The 19,965-nt window shown below is 45.1% G+C and overlaps 1 protein-coding gene across 11 annotated transcripts in view; it reads right to left on the bottom strand.

The window, feature by feature from the left end:
• DST (dystonin) overlaps positions 1-19,965 on the bottom strand; it is an 883,569-nt gene that overhangs the window by 312,647 nt on the left and 550,957 nt on the right. For all 11 annotated transcript variants that reach the window (XM_033936420.1, XM_033936427.1, XM_033936422.1 and 8 more), the window contains 4 exons: positions 17,909-18,065; positions 16,176-16,308; positions 10,780-10,842; positions 2,579-2,814 (listed from right to left, as the gene is read on the bottom strand). In XM_033936420.1, coding sequence (XP_033792311.1) covers positions 2,579-2,814; positions 10,780-10,842; positions 16,176-16,308; positions 17,909-18,065 — 589 coding nt within the window. The remainder of the gene's footprint in view (positions 1-2,578; positions 2,815-10,779; positions 10,843-16,175; positions 16,309-17,908; positions 18,066-19,965) is intronic.

The raw sequence follows: 19,965 nt of genomic DNA, 5'->3' as shown, positions 1-19,965 counted from the left end.
ATTCAGCCCCTCTCCCTGTCAAGTTCTGCATCCAGCCCCCCTTACCTCCCTGCCTTGCAAGGCTCTGCACCCAGCCCCCTTCCCTACCAGGCTCTGAACTCAGCCCCCTTCCCTGCCAGGCTCTGAACCCAGCACCCTTTCTTTCCAGGCTCCACACCCAGCCCTACTCACTCCCTGCCAGGTTATGCATTCAGCCCCTCTCCCTGTCAAGTTCTGCATCCAGCCCCCTTACCTCCCTGCCTTGCAAGGCTCTGCACCCAGCCCCCTTCCCTACCAGGCTCTGAACTCAGCCCCCTTCCCTGCCAGGCTCTGAACTCAGCCCCCTTCCCTGCCAGGCTCTGCACCCTGTCCCAATTTCCTTCCCTGTACCCTCTTCCCCCTCTAGCTATCTAGTGGTAGGCCAGGACAGGAGGGTTCCCTCCTGTCCCGGCCTAACGGCAAGCCTGCAGCAAGCCCAGGAGGGGGTCGGGTGGTCACTGGGTGATGACCCGAATATAGCACGAGACCCCCATTTTTGGGCCCAAAAATCTCATCCTATATTCGAGTATATACGGTAGTTTAATACAGAAAAAAAATCTCTAAAAATCAAAGATTAGGGGGCACGCGATGAAGCTACTAGATTTAAAACAAACTGGAAAAAATATTTATTCATACAACGTGTAATTAAACTCTGGAATTCTTTGTCAGAGAATGTGGTGAAATCAGTTAGCTTAGCAGGGTTTAAAAAAGGTATGGATAATTTCCTAAAAGAGAAGTCTAAAGGCCATTATTGAGATGGTTTGGGGAAATCCACTGCTTATTCCTAAAATAAGCAGAATAAAATCTGTTTTATTTCTTGGGATCTACCTAGGTACTTGGGACCTAGGTTGGCTACTGTTGGAAACAGGATACTGGGCTTGACAGATGTTCAGTCTGTCCCAGTATGGCAATTCTTATGATCTTATGACCTCCACCTTTCTTATGCTATCTTGGACAATTTATAGTTTTAAAACCCAATGGATAAATATTCAAAATGTGAGGTGAATTAAAATCTGGGATTCATGTTTCTATAATAAAAATAAGGCCTGAATGTGAACCATCTATATAATCCCTAATCAGTGTGATTTATCGCAACCAGATCTAGCACTGCATTCTATCACTTCAAAATTATCCTCATTAACGTCTTCAGGATCTCTCTGAGGTATCTGAATCAAATTTTGAGCACAATTAATTTTCCTGCAACTTACGGCCTCTTTTACAAAGCTGTGCTAGCAGCTGCCGCGTGGCAACAGCCCCAAGCCCTTTAAATCTCTATGGGCTTTGGGGCCGTTAGTGCAGCGTAATCGCTAGTGCAGCTTTGTAAAAGAGGCCGTTAGTTTCCTTCTACTGCGTGTAATAGCCAAAAAGGGTTATAGCATGATACCTAAGAGTGTAATATCATGCTATATTCACATATTTTAAAAACTTTATATCCTTTGCACAGCAACATGAAATTGAAAAACAAAATGCCTGGAAAGTCCTAAAAAAAGATTAAAACACCAAATTCAGTAATATCTGGGAGATATCAATGAGCATGTATACATGGATACCATAATATCAGAAATGCAACAGCGGAGGAGATGGAATGAATTTACTGAACAGAAGGTCTGCGAACTGCAGAGGATTCTTCTTCTGTCACTGTTGTACCGTAATATCAGGCCATTTTAACTTACTAAACAGTTATTATTTATCCATATAAGATGGAGGTGGCAGTAGAGCAAGGATAGTGAAATAGTTAACAGTACGAAACAAAAAAACAATGTAGAGAAATGATGTTCCTGAGATGGACTTTATTAATATTAAAATAATATTAAAGCTTGGCAAACCACATAAAAACCTCTAGGACACAGTCTGCTGAAAAGATTTGGACCCTGGACCCAACACAGTCCATGTTTCAACAGAATATCTTCTTCAGGGGTCCCTATGAAGTCCTATGGTAAAGATACGTGGATAAAAATGCCAGTCGGAAATAAACTGATCCATAAAAGCTGTGTGCAAGGCAGGGGCTCAAAACGCCGAGTGTTCAGAACTTTAGGAAACTTTAGGAAAAGACATCTGTTCTATAAAATGAAATATAGGGTCTGAATTTGGATGAGGGAGGAGTGATGACTCTTGAGTGCTGGTCACAGATGTGCTCGATGGTCTGGTTTGTTTTATTTGGTTTATTGATGTCTGTTATTGAGGCATCTTGTATAACTTATGGAATTTTATATGTTGATGTATGTGTGGATTTGGCCAGTTTTGGCCTTAAATGATATTCGTCGTTGATGCGATGTGTATGTTATATGTAATTTGATTTGATATGTAAGTATGTAATTTGTTACAGTGTCTCTGAAGTATTTTGTATGATAAATGTAAAGTTTTTATTTTATAACTCGCCCTGGATAAGGGCAAGTGAGAAATAAACAAACAAGCAAATAAAAGTGAGATGAAGAAGGCAACAATCACAAGAAGAACATTACAAAAGATAAAGAGACCACTACAGTTCTCATGGAAGGAGCAGAAATGGCAAAAGAAGTTACTAGTGTCTTCCTACTTTAGATGTAATATGTATTTGTACCTTATGTTGTTCTACTTGTGATTTCACACCTTCACTGTCTGTTGGTGCTGTTTCCCAGTTTGCCGCAATGGCATCCATTTTTTCCAACCACTGCATTGTTGAATCCGTTTCTTCTTGAACGTGCTGCATCTTTGAGAGCCACAGCTCCAATTCAGCTATTTTTTCTTTCAAGCAGACTCCCAAATCTTCATAACTGTGATTCACAGATGACATATCTTGCTGAACTGCAGTTAGCTCTGTAAGAAAAAAAATATATGCAATGTGCAATCAAAACATAAATAAGAGCACGGAGGGATCATGGTAAAATTATGTTCTTACCTGTTAATTTTCTTTCCTTTAGAAGCAGCAGATGAATCCAGAGACCAATGGGATAGCTCACATCTACCAGCAGGTGGAGATAGAGAAACTGATTAACAGGTATACTTATTTGCTGGCACTCCTCCTGTCTCATCAGTATAGCTCCTTGCCCATGCACATTTAACCATCAATAGGTATAGCATGTAAAAAACTTCTTTCCCAGAACACATCGCGAACAGCAACGATTACAGAATACAATCATTAACAACACCCAATCACTAAAAGTCGCACACGAAAAAACCGACAACCAAATACCAGAAAGGGTGGGGCTCTGGATTCATCTGCTGCTTCTAAAGGAAAGAAAATTAACAGGTAAGAACATAATTTTACCTTCCTTAGCAAAGCAGCAGATGAATCCAGAGACCAATGGGATGTAGCAAAGCAATCCTTAATCTGGGTGGGAAGCAAACGCCGCCTTCGCAACGACCGAAGCATCAAAAAACCCCTATCGCATGTGCCCGCACATCCATGCAGAGACGCGGAGAGAAGGTACTCTCGGAAGACCAGTTAGCCGTGAGACAAATCTCCTCCAAGGCAAAAACTCTCTGGGCCGAGCCCAAGAAGCAGCCATCGCTCCAGCGGAATGGTCATGAAGTTCAATCGCCACCCGCTCCCCCGCCAGTAGGCAATCATAAAGAATGTCCTCCTGGACCTAATGAGCGAAGTAGGCATCGGACACCGCCATACGCCTGAGGCGTCCCTTGAAGAATATCAAAAGGAGATATAAACAACTAACAGTTGATAGAACCGAGCTCGCGGAGAACTCGACATACGTATCAAAAATTGCAGTGAATAAAAGCACTGCTCCCAATATCCCCTCCCAGGAAGAAGGAAGGAAAAAACGAGCCTGACGGAAAAGAAAGGATGACACCCTCCTAGAAAGAAATAGTGGTACCAGCCGAACTGATACCCCATATTTTGGAAATCAGAAATAGGAATACCCGTTAAACAAGGTCTGCCACATAGAAGATTGCAGAGCTGAAGCCATGGCCACAAGAACACCCTGTTCAACGGCACCGCCCTTTGGAATCCCCAAAAGACAAGGAGGAAATAAAGCCTTTGGTAAACTGCGAAGAAATACGTGAGGAATGTACTCCAAATCGTGCTCTCCATGAGGTGCCTGAACATCCCGCACTCTGTTTAGGGACTGAACTATATAAAGCTGAGAAGGAAACGAAGAGCAATCTACCCAGTCCTTGTAACAAGCTAAGAAAGGCTCCAGAAGCGGAAGGGAATTGAACGCTAAGCCCTTGGCAATACACTTGTGTCAAAAAAGGAGTGGTTCAAACGTGAAGAAGCGCCCAAGAAAGGAAAAAACCCTCCAACAGGAAGCAGAAGCCACAGGAGATGTCCGTAGCACCTGGATAAGAGAAGAAACAACCATCTTCGCATAACCCGTACACGTCAGCCAAGCTTAACCAAAAAACTAGGTTGTAATACTAAAGTAGTACAAATATCCATGTGGATCGGACCCTAGGCGGGCAAAGCCGGAGACGCCAGGAAACTTCCTAGTCCAGCTGTCGAAAGACTCATCAAATCCGCATCGTAACGATGGCGCCGCCAATCCAGAGAGTCTACAAATACTGTGCCCAGAAAGCGAGCTCGAAATGGCGAAACCAAGCCATCATCAGCCAGCGGAAAACACTGAAAAAGAGGAGGCAGAGGCGAGAAAGGAGCCATGCAGCCACCCCCTCTAACTCCCACTCCCTGGGCCTGCTGAAGAAGCTAGGAAGCTTAGAATTGAGAGACGAGGCCATGAGGTCTAGGTCAAGGAGAACTCACTTCCATACAAATAGCCGGAACGCCTGAGTTAAAACTCACAATATCCAGAATGGAGAAGATCTCACTATGACTAACCTGTACACTTGCTAGAGCGTACACAGTGCAGTACACCATCACATACAAAACATGAGCCATGCTCAGATTACACGGAGAGAAGTCTAAAGAAACCCATTTCCTGACCCGGAAAATGAGCTGCCAACTGAAGAGTCAGATGAGGGTCCACCCAGGAAGTAGGACCCTGACATAACCCGCTATGGAGTATCTCACCTACAGCCCAGGCTGTTGAGAAAAACCACCATCACAATACTGACTAAAAGGAGCTTCAGCGGAATACCGGAAGAATGGCCGAAGCCCCAGAAAGGTAGCCTGACCATGCTCCAGAGCAGAATACTAAACAAGTATCGAGTCGCCTCTCAAGACCAGACTGGTGGATCTGAGGATGGCGGACACTGAGCCCCCCCAAACCCGCCAGGTCGGAATGTCTGGGGACCAGAAGCCAGTCCAGCAAAGACCGAGGCATGCACATGAAAAGAAAAAATCACACTGAGCAATGCTTGAGAACCATACCAAAGAACGGGAGCTCCGAGATACCACCGGAATAAAAGCGACTGCTGGAGCAGTATAACGGGAAAGCAATCCGAAGTTCCCAGAGGCGTCAGTAACCTGGCTCCCAGAACCTGTACCGAAACCCATACCTTTGGTCACGGATATCGAAGATGAAAACAAACCTGAGACTGGGCCCCATCACCCTAGTCCGTGGGAAGAAACACATGTCTTTCCTATATGAATACCAACAACTCCCTGATAAACCCAAAATTATCACCGGAGAAAAGAGTGCTGCGTAAATTTGACGATTCACGGCCCAAAGCACTGAGGCACAGAAACCACCCGTTTCGTGCCAGTCAAAGGGCCCGACTGGAAGACGGCCGAATCAAGCATGCCGTCCAAAAGGAAGTAAGCGAATCGCCCGGCAGTGCTGGCAGTGCCACAACGGTACCACTGCCCATCTTTGCAAAAAGGATAGAAAAGCCTGGGGGAGGCAAAATGTCCTATGCCAAAACCAAAAGCACAGCTCCAAGAGAGGCAAGCCAACCTAGTTCTGAGGGAAAATTCAACACACAGGGAAAATGTAACACATAGTGAAACACAAAGCATTGAGCCTCCAAGAACGAACCGGAAACCTGAGGAAGATGCAAAGTTGCAAGCATCCCGAAAAACAAACATCCACAGCCCCCTGAGCAAACATTATAGTGTCATCCCCCTCCAGAAAAAGTCTGAAGAGACTCAGGAAGAAGCTAAGAGCCCCTCAGAATGCAGTGCAGAAGGTCAGGGAACATCCGGATGAGAACTTGAAGAAGAAGAAAGAAACTCTTCAAGGAAAACTCAAGTTTGACGCAATGCAAAGAGGAGTATATTGGCATCATGAACACAGTACAAACTCACCGTAACGTGAGCGAAATATGTAAGGCCTCCAAAGTGAATACCCACGAGACTCAATCAAGATGCTGCATCCACCGTCCCGTGGAAAACAGCAGACTAACAGTAACAGGTATAGACAAAGCTCCCATCGTTAATGAGAGCTGCCGGGATAATGCCAACAGCCATATGGCACGTGCTCTTCCGCAGGTTAATAGAATAGGTAACTGGCTCCTGGTGAGAATGAGCTGAATAGCCCTGACTGGTCGGGGTGCCGTCTAGCATGTGTCATGAGCAGAATCAGGGGCGAGGCAACAGGCATAGAGCGTAGGACACCCTAAGCATGTGGAAGAAGAGGAAGCTGGCCCCTAGCCATCATCAGCCCCATAGACCTTGCGGTGAGATCGGAGGGCTGCCTAGTACGCACCAGGAGTATAAAGCGACCTCCATGTGATAAGCCTTAACAACCAACAGACCTCAGAGACACCCAAACCCCCAGGAAGAAGGGAAGAGCCAACCAGCCCCAAGAGAGACCCCTCACATGGTGAAGAAGGAGTTTTATAGCGCTACCAGACCGATGCAGCGCTGTACAGAGGAAGAAAGATCAATGAAACCTCTAACATACATAGCTCCTCCACCCTTCAGGGACCCTGAGAGAGACAAGAAACGCCCTGTAAAGAAACATGGGAACTCTCCGGGCACTTCACTGTGCCTACCGATCACCCACGACATAGAAAAAAAAACTGAGTGTCGGCGGCCACACACAGCAGAAACTTCTACTGTAAGTCCCTAGAGACATACCAGGACCGGCCCAAGAAAACTAGCAGCCTATCAGCAAATGAAGCTAGTGGAATACACACAAACACACAGCAAACTTGAGCACTGCCCCAAGGGTCAAAGCTGCCCTAACAGCCTCAATGGACCACAAAGGCAGACCCTCTATCATCGGAGGGAGGGTGAGGCAGGGACAAGGGGGGGCCCAAGTGTAACCTCTAAAGCCGGCACCGTTTAGCCGGACACCCCTGTCTCACTGAAGAGAAAAAATCTCAACAGGAGAAACAGAATGGCAGTCTCACTGAAGAGAAAACCTCAACAGGAGGTAATAAAGTTCCAGTCACAGCCAGAATCCAGGAGCTAGTTGAATAGCGACTTCAACCTGCTGGGAGATGGAGAATACTGATGAGACAGGAGGAGTGCCAGCAAATAAGTACACCTGTTAATCAGTTTCTCTATCTCCACCTGCTGGTAGATGTGAGCTATCCCATTGGTCTCTGGATTCATCTGCTGCTTTGCTAAGGAAGTCCATTTTGTATTTTTTTAACAAATATCTTACGTCTCTTTATAAGAGTTCCATTTAGCCAAAATAATATTAAACAAATTGAATTAGTTGAGGTTTGAACCATACAGTACAGTAGGACAATGACAAAGCTGGGCAGTACAGTAACTTAAGGGCAGCTTGGGTGGGGACATTCATAGAAAATTCCCGGGGAGGTAATAGAGTAGATTGGGTCAGAGGTCACCAAGTGGTGCTTGTTGGTTGGCTGGACCTTTACCCCTCTTTTACTCAGATGCGCTAAATGCTAAACCGTCCATAGACTAACATGCACGTGTTAGCATTTAGGCCCTGATTCTATATAGGGCGCCCAGGAGAGGTGTCCTATACAGAATTGGTCCTACACTAAACCCCGATTCTGTAACCGGCGTCCATGGTACAGACGCCGGTTAGAGAATCGGGTTAAATTAGACACGGTCGCTACACTTATCGCTGCAAGGGATCTCTCCCTGCTGCAATAAGTATAGCGGCCGCGGCCGCCTGTCCCATCGCTGGCAGGAGGATGCCCAACTCCTCCTGCCGGAACCCCCCGGAACCCTCCAGAACCTCCCCAACTCGTAATCGCCGGCAGGAGGATGCCCGACGACCCCCCCCCAACTAATCTCCCTCCCCTAACTAACCTTTAAATGTTGGTCGGCTGGATGGGTCTTGCTGCCGTACAGCCGACAGGCCCGCCTCGTGGAAATGAGACGGGCCCGCCCCTTCCCGGCCCATCCCCGCTAAATCTAAGGCCTGATTGGCCCAGGCTCTAGAAGCCTGGACCAATCAGGCCTTAGGCATAGCGGGTCCGCCCATCCCCACTAATCCTAAGGCCTGATTGGCTCAGGTGCCTAGCCTTAGGATTAGTGGGGATGGGCGGACCCGCTATGCCTAAGGCCTGATTGGTCCAGGCTTCTAGAGCCTGGGCCAATCAGGCCTTAGATTTAGCGGGATTGGGCCGGGAAGGGGGCGGGCCCATCTCATTTCCACGAGGCGGGCCTGTCGGCTGGACGGCAGCAAGACCCGTCCAGCCGACCAACATTTAAAGGTTAGTTGGGGGAGGGAGATTAGTTGGGGGGGGGTCGTCGGGCTTTCCGGCAGGAGGAGTTGGGCAACCTCCTGCCGGCGATTACGAGTTGGGGGGAGGGGGGTTCTGGGGGGTTCCGGCAGGAGGAGTTGGGCATCCTCCTGCTGGCGATTACCAGTTTGGTGGAGAGGGGTCCAGGTCCGGGGTTCCGGCAAGAGGAGTTGGGCATCCTCCTGCCGGTGATAGGACAGGCAGCCTTGGCCGCTATACTTATTGCAGCAGGGAGAGATCCCTTGCAGCAATAAGTATAGCGGCCACGTCTACTTACAATGTAGACCAGCATTTTGCTGGCCTACATTTTAAGCGTCTCTTCCTCTACTAGGGAGACGCGTAGGGCCGCCTAGGTTCGCCTAAGGCCCTTAGGTGAGCTTAGGCATCTTGCGGGCCTCCCTAGGCTCCCGGAGGCGCCTTCAATATAGGCGGCCTGCCTGGGGAGCATTTTTTAAAAAAACGTGCATCCCGATTGGCTGATTAGACAGCTGTAGGCCTACAGCTGCCTAAAATCGGGACACACTTTGTAGAATCAGGGCCTAAGTGCGCGCTAAATCGATTAGCGCACCTTAGTAAAAGAGAGCCTTAGTTGAAGAGAAAGGTCTTCATAGTCTTCAGAAGCTAGGGGGAAGACATAACACTTATTTTCCCCAAATTATATACAGTAAAGAGGATTCCATCTTCATGTGGCTAAAATTAAAACAATTATATAACCACCTAAAGATATTCACATGCTAAATTCCGTTATCAGAGACTAACTAGAACAGGTACCTAAAAAATACGGAGAAAAGACCTCAGTGTTTCCTGAGAGTAAACTCAGGAAACTACTATGGCAAGTATAAAGTTGTCATAGAAAACACATCCTCGGTCAGAGAAAAACTCCGTTAAAGTTCAATCAATGATATTGCATCAAAATAAATATTTTCAAAAAACTTTAGATAGAAATTGTTTAGATAATATAAGGAGCCTGCACTTATCTTGCTAATATCCTCTGATACTTAGTTGTCTGGCAGCCATAACCAAAAAGGTCTGACAGGTTGCCAGACGGAACTTATACGTTTTGACTTAGACCAAGTCAAAACAGGTATAAGTTCCGAACCGGGCCGCTAAGCTGATCACAGCTGCCGCAATCAGCTCAGCAGCCAAGGCAATCCGCCCCTCCCCCCCACACACACACACCGGTAACGATCGTGGCAGGGGAGTTGCCTAATCTCTCCTGCTGCAATCCCTACTAACCTCCCCGGCAGGAGAGATGCCAAGTCTCTCCTGCCAACACAAACCCTCAACACCCACGATTACTGGCAGGAGGGTGCCCAATCCCTCCTGCCGGACAGAAACCCCCCAAACCTCCAACACCCATGATCATTGGCAGGAGAGATGCCCAATCTCTCCTGCCAAAGAACAGTCCCTCCCCACCCGCACCAATCATCGGCAGGAGGGATCCAAAGCCCTCCTGTTGAAGAACACCCACCTCCCCAGAGATCATCAACAGGAGGGAAACCAAGCCCTACTGCCAAACCACCCCCCAAATTCCTTCCCCCACCCCCACCCCCCCCCCACGGGCCCCCCTCCACACTACGCCAGACCCCCTAACTCCCCGACACCCTCCCCCCCCAGATGCCCCTATCACCTTAGTAGACGGCCGGATGGACGGGTTCTTTTTCCAGCCAGCCAGGAGACTTGCCTTCCTCTGAATGGCAGGTCTGCCCCTTTCCGGTGCATTGTGGAATATACTGAGGAAGGGCCTAGGGCCTGATTGGCACAGGCGCCTAAGGCCCCGCCCATAAGAGGGCAATAGGCATCTGGGCCAACCGGAATTAGGCTCCCTCCTGCCGATGATCACAAATGGGGTTTCGAGGGATTTGTGGATGTTGGAGATTTGGGGGGTTTGTGTCGGCAGGAGTGATTAGGCATCTCTCCTGTCACGATCGTTGGGGTGGGGGAGGGGGAGAGAGGACAATTGTTCCAGTATTCTGTAACCGGCGTTGTTTATGACAGCCGCTGGTTAGAGAATCCTGCTTTTAGGTCTTGTTTTGAGCTTTTGGGACTTGGGCGATTTTTTGGTTGGGAATGTGTGATAAAGATAGACATATTGGCAGTCTGGGCAATTATGCTGCTGAACGTAGAGGTACGCCATTCTATTTTAAAAAAACCTCACTTTGGATGGGTTTTTTGAGAATGGACATTTCCCTGCTGCCTACCTTCTGTGTCTAGGGACTTAGGCCAAAAGGGGACTTAGATGGTTCTTTTGATTACCTTTATTGGTCAGGAAACCTTTGGCATCAGATGTCGATTCTCCACCATTTAACACCATTTTTCCTGGAAGTCATAAAGAAAAATTAGCAGCACTGTGATGAAAGCAGTTTCTTACTCCAGGCCTGATCTACTTCACTCAGTTCTCTGGTAGCATCTTTTTATGGCATTACTTTTAGACATTAGTAACACAATAAGTATTTTGAATCATATTACAGAAAAACTGACTCACTAACAGGAAAGTAGTTAAGAGTTGCAAATGCAATAGGATTTATACAATGCACAGGAATAATCTATAATGTCTAATAAGCCTTTTAGCAGGGCTGGCTGAACCATTAGTCAAGACTAGGCAGTTGCCTAGGACAGTAGTATCGGAAAGAGCACTTGCAGTCAAAGCAAACCTATAGGTCTTAAAACCCACACAAACTAAAAAAAAACAACAGGAGACTACGGGAACTCCCTGAAGCCATTTTGTCTCAGTGATCTGCACGGGGCAGGAGCGTAGGAAGATCACTCCTGCCCCGAAAGCCTGCTAGACCACCAGGTAAGGTCCGGGATGCCGTGGGGAAGGCAGGAGGGAGGTGGGGTGGGTCAGAGCCATCCAAAAAGTTATTTGTGAATTTTCAACATTCACGGGCCAGCTCTGCCCCTAAGCCCCGCGAACATTGAGGGAGAAGTGTATCTGGATATGTTTCTTCTTTTCTTTGCTTCAAGTTAACATCCTCTCAGGATTTGATTTACCTTGTATGATATAATTTTCAAGAGAAAAAAAATAAATTAAGATGAGATACCTCATTAGACATTTTGGATTAAAAATCAGTAAAAAAAAAAAAAATAATAATAATAAATAAATAAATAAAATAACATGCACTGAGCACTATTCTATAAACAGCGCTTCAAACTGGGCACCATTTATAGAACAGCGCATTGCATCAGGATTCATGCCCAGCTTTTAAGCGTGAAGTTTTACACCAACTGAACTCTGGTGTAAATTCCCATGATTACATTAGGCATAGATCCCATGAATTCTATAATACTGCGCACACCTTTAGTGAACGCCCACAACTCACCCGTGACCCTCCTATTGCCACGCCTCCTTTTCAGTTTTACGTATGCTTAGCAAGATGCACTTGTTAAATCCAAACTGCTGCCAATTAGCGCCCAAGAATTGATTGTTAGTGCCCAATTACTGGCACTAACTGGCTCATCACGCAATTAAATTGCATGCTAAATTTTAAGCACCAAGTTTAGAATTACTCTGCATATGACTTCAGGTTTCTGTAGAAATCCACTCTTTCCGATGAGTAAAACATTTCCTCAGTTGGGAAAATTTTCAGAAGTGCCATGTAGATCATTGTTTCCCAACCCTGTCCTGGGTTGGGAAACACCACACCGCAGGTTGCTGAGCAAGATGAGTTCTATAGGATTAGGTGACACATTGACGAAATGGGTTGGGAACTGGCTTGGAGGTAGGCTTCAAAGGGTGGTGGTGAACGGCACACCCTCTGAAATGAAGGAGGTGATCAGTGGAGTGCCACAGGGCTCGGTCTTGGGCCCAATCCTATTCAACATCTTTATAAGGGACTTGGCAGAAGGGCTTCGGGGTAAAATAACATTATTCGCCGATGACCCCAAACTAAGTAATGTAGTGGGCAAATGCACAATAGATGATGTTTCAATGCCCGACAACATGATGCACGACCTACTCCTACTGGAGCGCTGGTCTAGGTCCTGGCAACTCAGCTTCAATGCCAAAAAATGCAAAGTTATGCACCTGGGCAGCCAAAATCCATGTAAGACTTACACCCTAAATGGCGAGATCCTAACAAGAACTGAAGCAGAACGTGACCTAGGGGTGATCGTCAGTGAGGACATGAAGGCTGCCACTCAAGTGGAGCAAGCTTCATCCAAAGCAAGACAAGTCATAGGTTGCATACGCAGGGGTTTCGTCAGCCGAAAGCCAGAAGTCATTATGCCATTGTATAGATCCATGGTGAGGCCCCATCTGGAATACTGTGTGCAATTCTGGAGGCCGCATTATCGCAAGGATGTGCTGAGACTGGAGTCGGTTCAGAGAATGGCCACCCGGATGGTCTCAGGACTCAAGGATCTCCCATACGAGGAACGGCTAAACAAATTACAGCTATGCTCACTCGAGGAGCGCAGAGAGAGGGGGGACATGATCGAGACGTTCAAGTATCTCTCGGGCCGCATAGAGACGGAGGAAGATATCTTCCTTTTCAAGGGTCCCACGACAACAAGAGGGCATCCGTGGAAAATTAGGGGAGGGAAACTACGAGCTGACACCAGGAAATTCTTTTTCACAGAAAGGATGGTTGATCGCTTGAATAGTCTTCCACTGCATGTGATCGAGGCCAGCAGCGTGCCTGATTTTAAGGCCAAATGGGATCGTCACATGGGATCTATTCACAGGGCGAAGGTAGGGGAGGGATCTATTCACAGGGCGAAGGTAGGGGAGGGACATTAGGGTGGGCAGACTGGATGGGCCTTGGCCCTTATCTGCCGTCTATTTCTATGTTTCTATGAGGACCACCAGGCCAATTGGGTTTTCAGGATAGCTCTAATGAATATGCATGGAGCAGATTTGCATGCCTGTCAGTTCCATTATATGCAAATCTCTCTCATGCATATTCATTAGGGCTATCCTGAAAACCCAATTGGCCTGGTGGTCCTCCAGGACAGGGTTGGGAAACACTGATGTAGACGAAAAGTCCATGGGTATTTTGCAATAATTCTGAAAAGGAAAGTCTTCCCTTTTGAAATCTGCTCCCAGGAAAATGTGCATCTGCTTTCTCTTGTGAGTACTGAATCATATTTTTTACTCCATCAAACATTACAAAGACTAGGAGACACTCGATGACGTTACAGGGAAATACTTTTAAAACCAATAGGAGGAAATATTTTTTTCACTCAGAGAATAGTTAAGCTCCGGAACACACTGCCAGAGGATTAATGTAGATGAGTTTAAAAACAGTTTGGGCAAGTTCCTGTGGGGAAGTCCATAGCCTGCTATTGAGATAGACATGGGGGAAGCCACTTCTTGCCCTAAATTCATCTATGGCTTGATAAGAATAGACTGTCTTTAAACATTAACAAAACTAACACCCTGCTCTTCCCCTGGAAAGACAATAAAAAAATTGCTGTTCCCATTACTATCCAAGGGGTTACTCTTAAACAAATAAACAAGATTCGGATTCTAGGTGTTATTCTAGATGAAAATCTAACCTACCACGACCACGTTAGTTATGTGGTTAAGACTACCTTATACAGACTACGTCAAATAAGGTCTATTTCGAAATTCTTATGTCCCAAATCATTGAATATATTAATTCATTCAATGATTATTTCGAAAATTGATTACTGCATTCTTTATTCAAGGGAATGGCTCAAAAAGAAATCAGAAGATTGCAGATAATTCAGAAAGCCTCTATTAAATTAATTATGGGGGCTAAGAAGTTCGACCATGTTACTCCATTACTTCAAAAGGCACATTGGCTCCCAGTATCATACCGAATTTTATACAAATTATCTTTACTCACATTTAAATCATTATTATACAAAACCCCTGCTTTTATTTACAAAGTTTTAATTCCATATAATTCTCCTAAATTTTTAAGATCTAATGTCCAACTTTTGTTGGTCATTCCTACTCTTAAAATTATTAACACTCGAAGGCAATTCATTTTTACTGTAACGGCGCCACAGACTTGGAATTCACTCCCACTTTATTTAAGAGAGGAGAAGAATTTGGAAAAATTTAAGAGCCAACTTAAGAGCTTTCTTTTTCAAGATGCGTTCAATACCTAATTGAAATGTTAATTGCTCTTTCATAATTTGCTCTTTTATGCCTTTTGATCTCCAATTATTTGTCCTCCCATTCCTTTTGCGTTTTACCTTAATTGTTGATTCTTTCGAAAATTGTATTTCTTCCCCTTTTGTCCTATTGTTTGCTTGTTTTTGTATTATTTACTTTGTTTTAATTAGTTTGTTTTTGATGATTTTATACCCTTGTTAACGTTACTCTCTATTTTAAGTACATTTTAGAAATTTATTTTATTATGTGTACATCGCTTAGTAATTGTAATAGGCGATTAATCAAATAACAAATAAACTTGAAACTTAAATCAGTAGAATGGAATGTTGCCACTATTTTGGGTACTTGTGACCTGGATTAGCCACTGTGAAGACGGGATACTGGGCTAGATAGACCACTGGTCTGACCAAGTATGGTTATTCTTATGCTCTTGTGTTCCCATACAAAATAATGCACAAAACTGTAATCTATTGAGGTAATATTGAGCTTGTGGGAATCAGTGACTTGTAAGTTGTTTCCAGTCACAGGATGAATTAATCCTGGATATTCAATGCCAGGATAAGCATGGCTCACAGAATTGAACACCGGCTAATCCAGAAGCTAACCGGGCATCGGCTGATAATCAGACTGGTGCCCAGTTAAAAGCTAGGACAGTCTTTTTCTGTCCTAGCTTTATGTGCTTACTTAGCAAAGTGAGTATCCTCATTAACCAGCTAAGTGCTAGCTTTGCCCATGTTCTGCTTCCAGATTGCCCCTAACCTAACCAGCTAGGACCTGGTTAAGTGGCGCTTAATATCAACAGTGAAGTAGCTGAAATTGAAAGTGCCTAGAGTGAGTATATTTTCGTGTATAGGTCCCCAAGAGTGGAATAATCTTCCTCGATATATACGACAACAGACAAAATGAAGTAGTTTCAAAAAATTGTTAAAAAGACATCTTTCCTGTAAGATGAAATATGGGAGCTGAATAATATTTGTGTAAACGCCTTTTGAAAAAATTTGTTTATGACTACTGGCACTGTTTTTATGTATGTGCTTTGATTGTTGATACTGTTGTTTTCGAATGATATTTTTTGTTGTGATCCGCTTTGGGAAAAGCGGGATACAAATAAATGACACAGAGAAACAAACAGCTAGCCAGCTCAGTGGGTTTTAACCAGTTTCCACAATTCAAGTTGTTTTATATTACTATTAAAACCCCTTATCTAAATAGTCCTCTACATCTGGGGAATCAGCAGCTACTTTCTCTCCTACTCACCACTTAGGATTTCCACAAGTCTTTGCTTTCTTATAATACAGTGTCTTACAACATTATTTTATGGTAACTGAAAACATTGCATACTACCCTTCAGAGTTGACTAAGGGGTCCTTTTACAAAGGCGCGCTAAGCGTTTTAGCGCGTGTTTAAACAACGCATGCTCTAAATGCTAACTCGTCCATAGGATAACATGCATTTAGCACATGGTTAGCGTGCACTAAAAATCATAGCGCACCTTTGTAAAAGAGGGGGTAAATGATGATCTACAATTTCATAAATTGATCAGCATTCTAATTTAACCACGTACCTGATTTAACTGCTGACCTGGCTTTAGATTTTGCAGGAGATGTCACGACACTTATTAAATTGCATAATAACGTCCCTTTCTGGTTCAATTTCTGGATCTCAGGTGCTTTTGAAGTCCATTCGTCACGCAACATCTATGACAGGCAAACATTTCTGAACGTATTGTTCTGTTCAGTGCATGCAATGCAACAAAATATTTTAACATATTATTTGTACATTCAGATTTGCAGCAAGGAGTATATGATCCTTGGGGCTTTGTTCTAAGGACTGGAGTCCCTGTTGATTACTGGTTCCTTGTGCTGAGGGTGTATTATGCAGATTTCTCATACAAGCATCAGATTCCTCTGCTTCAAAGCACAGCACTCTATTCTCCTTGTTTGCTCAGTTACAGAAAAAAACATTTAAGTCTGTCCTGCGGGAAGAATCAATTTGGCTACTTGGCAACAAAGGTCTCACAAAATATTATCTGAGCACTACCCTGAGTATAAAGTGATTGAGAAAATCAGTGGAAATTAAACATCCTCTTATATTTTCTGATACATGATGTGGTTCTGACAAATGCGCTAAAAAAAATTGCAGAGGCCAAGAAAAAAATATGATTAAAAATATGGCTGTACAAATTGAAAGTGTATGAAAATAGAAATTAAGGCCCCGGTTCTAAAATGACACCTAAAAATAGGTGCCGAGGAATGCAGCTGTCAAACTTCAGTTAGGCACCATGTACAGAATCATACCTAGTGGTATCTAAATTGGACATAGGTGATGGTAGGCGTCAAAATCTTAGGTGCCCCCTATTTATGCCAGGGTTTTCTTGTCTGAAATACTGATGCCTAAGTTAGGCGCCTACACAGAAAACACATTCAAGATCCACCCATGCTCAACTCAACCATGCCCACTTTCTGGTAGATACCTACCCAAAATCGGTAGGCGCCTACTGATTTAAGTGCCTAACTAGCAATTAATTTCAATTTAAACCAATTATTGAGCCAATTAAGCTTGTTATCAGTTCCGATTAAGCCAATTAAATAATTAAGTTAGATGCCTAAATCAACTAGGCACACCAATTTAGGCGCTTAACTTTAGGCATCTTTTACAGAATCTGGGCCTAAGAGCTGCAATCAATAAATAGCACTCAAAATTCTGCGGCCCCAAAAAATCAGTGCTGAACAGTATTCTATAATGGTTGTTCCAGGATGTGTGCTCTTTAAAGAACAGCACATAGTGCCAGGATCTGCACTCAACTCTGGCATGAGTAATCACATCATCTGAAACCAGGTATAAATCCTGGTGTGCAAGTTGGACACAGATCCACACTATTTTATAACACTAAGTGCATTTTAAGGGAATGCCTCAACCTGTTCCCGTCCCTTCTTTACAGATCCATGTGGAAATACCTAGGCACTATTCTACAATTGGGCGTGTTAATATGTTTTTGTGTGGACCTGCTGTTTCTGCCCCATTTTGGTGCCTTGCATCCATTAGATCACTTTTCTGCAGTGAAAATTTGGCACTATAATACATTATATAGAATTCCCCCATAAGCTGCTAGGCTAACTAGTTCAGAATTTGGAAGAGTTCTGCAAGGAAACAAATATAGAGAGGCAAAGATCTACCTCACAACCAAATATTAATAAGATGCAAGATGAAAGCTCTTCGTTTGGAGGTGCTGTTGCTCACTATTTGTTAATTAACGCAAACACTTCTCACTGTACAGGTTCTAATACAGTCACTAACCTTGGTATCTTCCAATGGTTTCTTTAAGTCCTCTATTCGTAATGTGGGTTGTGTGACTTGGATTTTTGATTTGGTAGACTCCAGCCATTTTGTCAATGACTCTACCAGGCGCTTAAATGTATCTATTTGGCTTTGACAAGAAGATACATCTTCCTCCCTAAAAATTAAATTGTTGCAAAGATGTCAGTGAAATTAGCCTTTCCAAACTATATACATCATATCATCAAATTAGTATACAGTGGTGCCTCGCATAACAGACGCCTCGCACAACGAACGCTGCACACAACAAACTTCATGTCTTGATTCACACAACGAACTTCGTTTCACACAACGAACTTCGTTTCACACAACGAAGTCGCCCGAGCTGCCGATGTATTGCATCCTTCCGCGCAGGCACTGCAGGCAGTCGTTAGTCACTGCGCTTAACTGCCCTCTCTCACTGTATACAGTCGTCCTTTTAAGATAAACTCAATATTTTTTATATATCATGGCTTCTAAAAAAAGCAGGAAGGTGATTTCTGTTGAAATGAAACGGGAAATAATTAGAAGGAGTGAATGTGGGGTAAAACAGTGTGACCTCGTCAAAGAGTTTGGCCTCAGCAAGACCACCATTTTCACCATTTTGACAAATTTATCTTTTTTTATGTCATCTTAGCATATTTTATGCTGCAGAACGAATTATTTTTTTTAACATGTATTGTTATGGGAAAACGCGTTTCACATAACGAACTTTTCGCATAACAAACTTGCTCCTGGAACGAATTAAGTTCGTTGTGTGAGGCACCACTGTACTTTAATTATGTGTCTAAGCTCTGAAAAATTACCGTATTTTTCGCTCCATAAGATGCACCTGACCATAAGACGCACCCTAGATTTAGAGGAGGAAAACAAGAAAAAAACATTCTGAACCAAATTCTCTCTGCCAGCCTCTGCATCCAACCTCACACTCCTTGCCAGGCTCTGCACCCTGTCCTCCCTCCCTTCCAGGTTCTGTACTCTGTCCCCCCCTCTGGTGGTCTAGTGGTAGGCCGGGACAGGGCACATGGTGGGCAGGGACAGAGCACAGAGCAGACAGGCCTAGTGGCCTTCAGGGCCCTCCACCCTCTGGCAGGGAGGCAAGTAGGCAGGCCCCCATACCTTTTTTAAAATCCTGCCGTTCATCGCTGTATGGCAGGAGCTTTCAGTGATCCTGCTCTTCCCTCTGCTGACTCCCAAGCTGAACTGCAGTCATTCACAGAGCGGAGCGGGACCAGTCAGGAATGCAATAAGCTTGCTCTTGCCTCGTGCTCCGCTCTGACGCTCGGAGTTCAGCTTAGGAGTCAGCGGAGAGAAAGGCAGTTTCGCTGAAAGCTCCTGCCATACAGCGATAGACGGCAGGATTTTAAAAAAAGGTACAGGGGTATTCGCTTTATAAGACGCACCCTTATTTCCACCCACTTTTTGGTGGAAAAAAATGCGTCTTATGGAGCGAAAAATACAGTACCGTATTTTCACGTAGATAATGCGCACCCGTGTAAAACGCGCACACGGGTATAGCGTGCGGAAAACACAAATTTATGTACAGAAATATTTATATACCGCGCACACCCGTATACCGCGCATGCTGCCCAACTCTCCTTTCGCCCGCCCCGACTCTCCTCTGGCCACCCCGACTCTCCTTTCGCCCGCCCCGACTCTCCTCTCCCCCTTGAAGTCCTGTCCCCACCCTGAAAGCCTGATGCCCCCCCGACGTCCGATTCACCCCCCGCTGGACTGCTCGCACCCCCACCCCGAAGGACCGCTCGCACGCACTCCCACCTACACCCCCACCCTGAAGGACCGCTGGCACCCCCACAGCCTCCCGACCCCCCCCCCACCATCATGTAGAAGCTCCTACCGGTGTCCTGCTGCTTTCTCTTGGCGGTCCCGGCCCTTCCGTGAGCCCTGCACCTGCGCTGCTTCCTCTTCCAGCGGTTCGCCCTTTCTCTAACGTCAATACCTCTTGCCCCACCGACTCCCCGACTCCCCGACACGATCGGGGCAAGAGGGAGCTCAAGCCCTCTTGCCCCAGCCAACCG

This window comes from Geotrypetes seraphini, chromosome 3 (genome assembly GCF_902459505.1).
Source record: "Geotrypetes seraphini chromosome 3, aGeoSer1.1, whole genome shotgun sequence".
In the NCBI taxonomy this organism is placed as follows: Eukaryota; Metazoa; Chordata; class Amphibia; order Gymnophiona; family Dermophiidae; genus Geotrypetes; species Geotrypetes seraphini.
The sequence above is the reverse complement of the archived record's forward strand: the minus strand, read 5'-3'. Positions and strand labels throughout refer to the sequence as shown.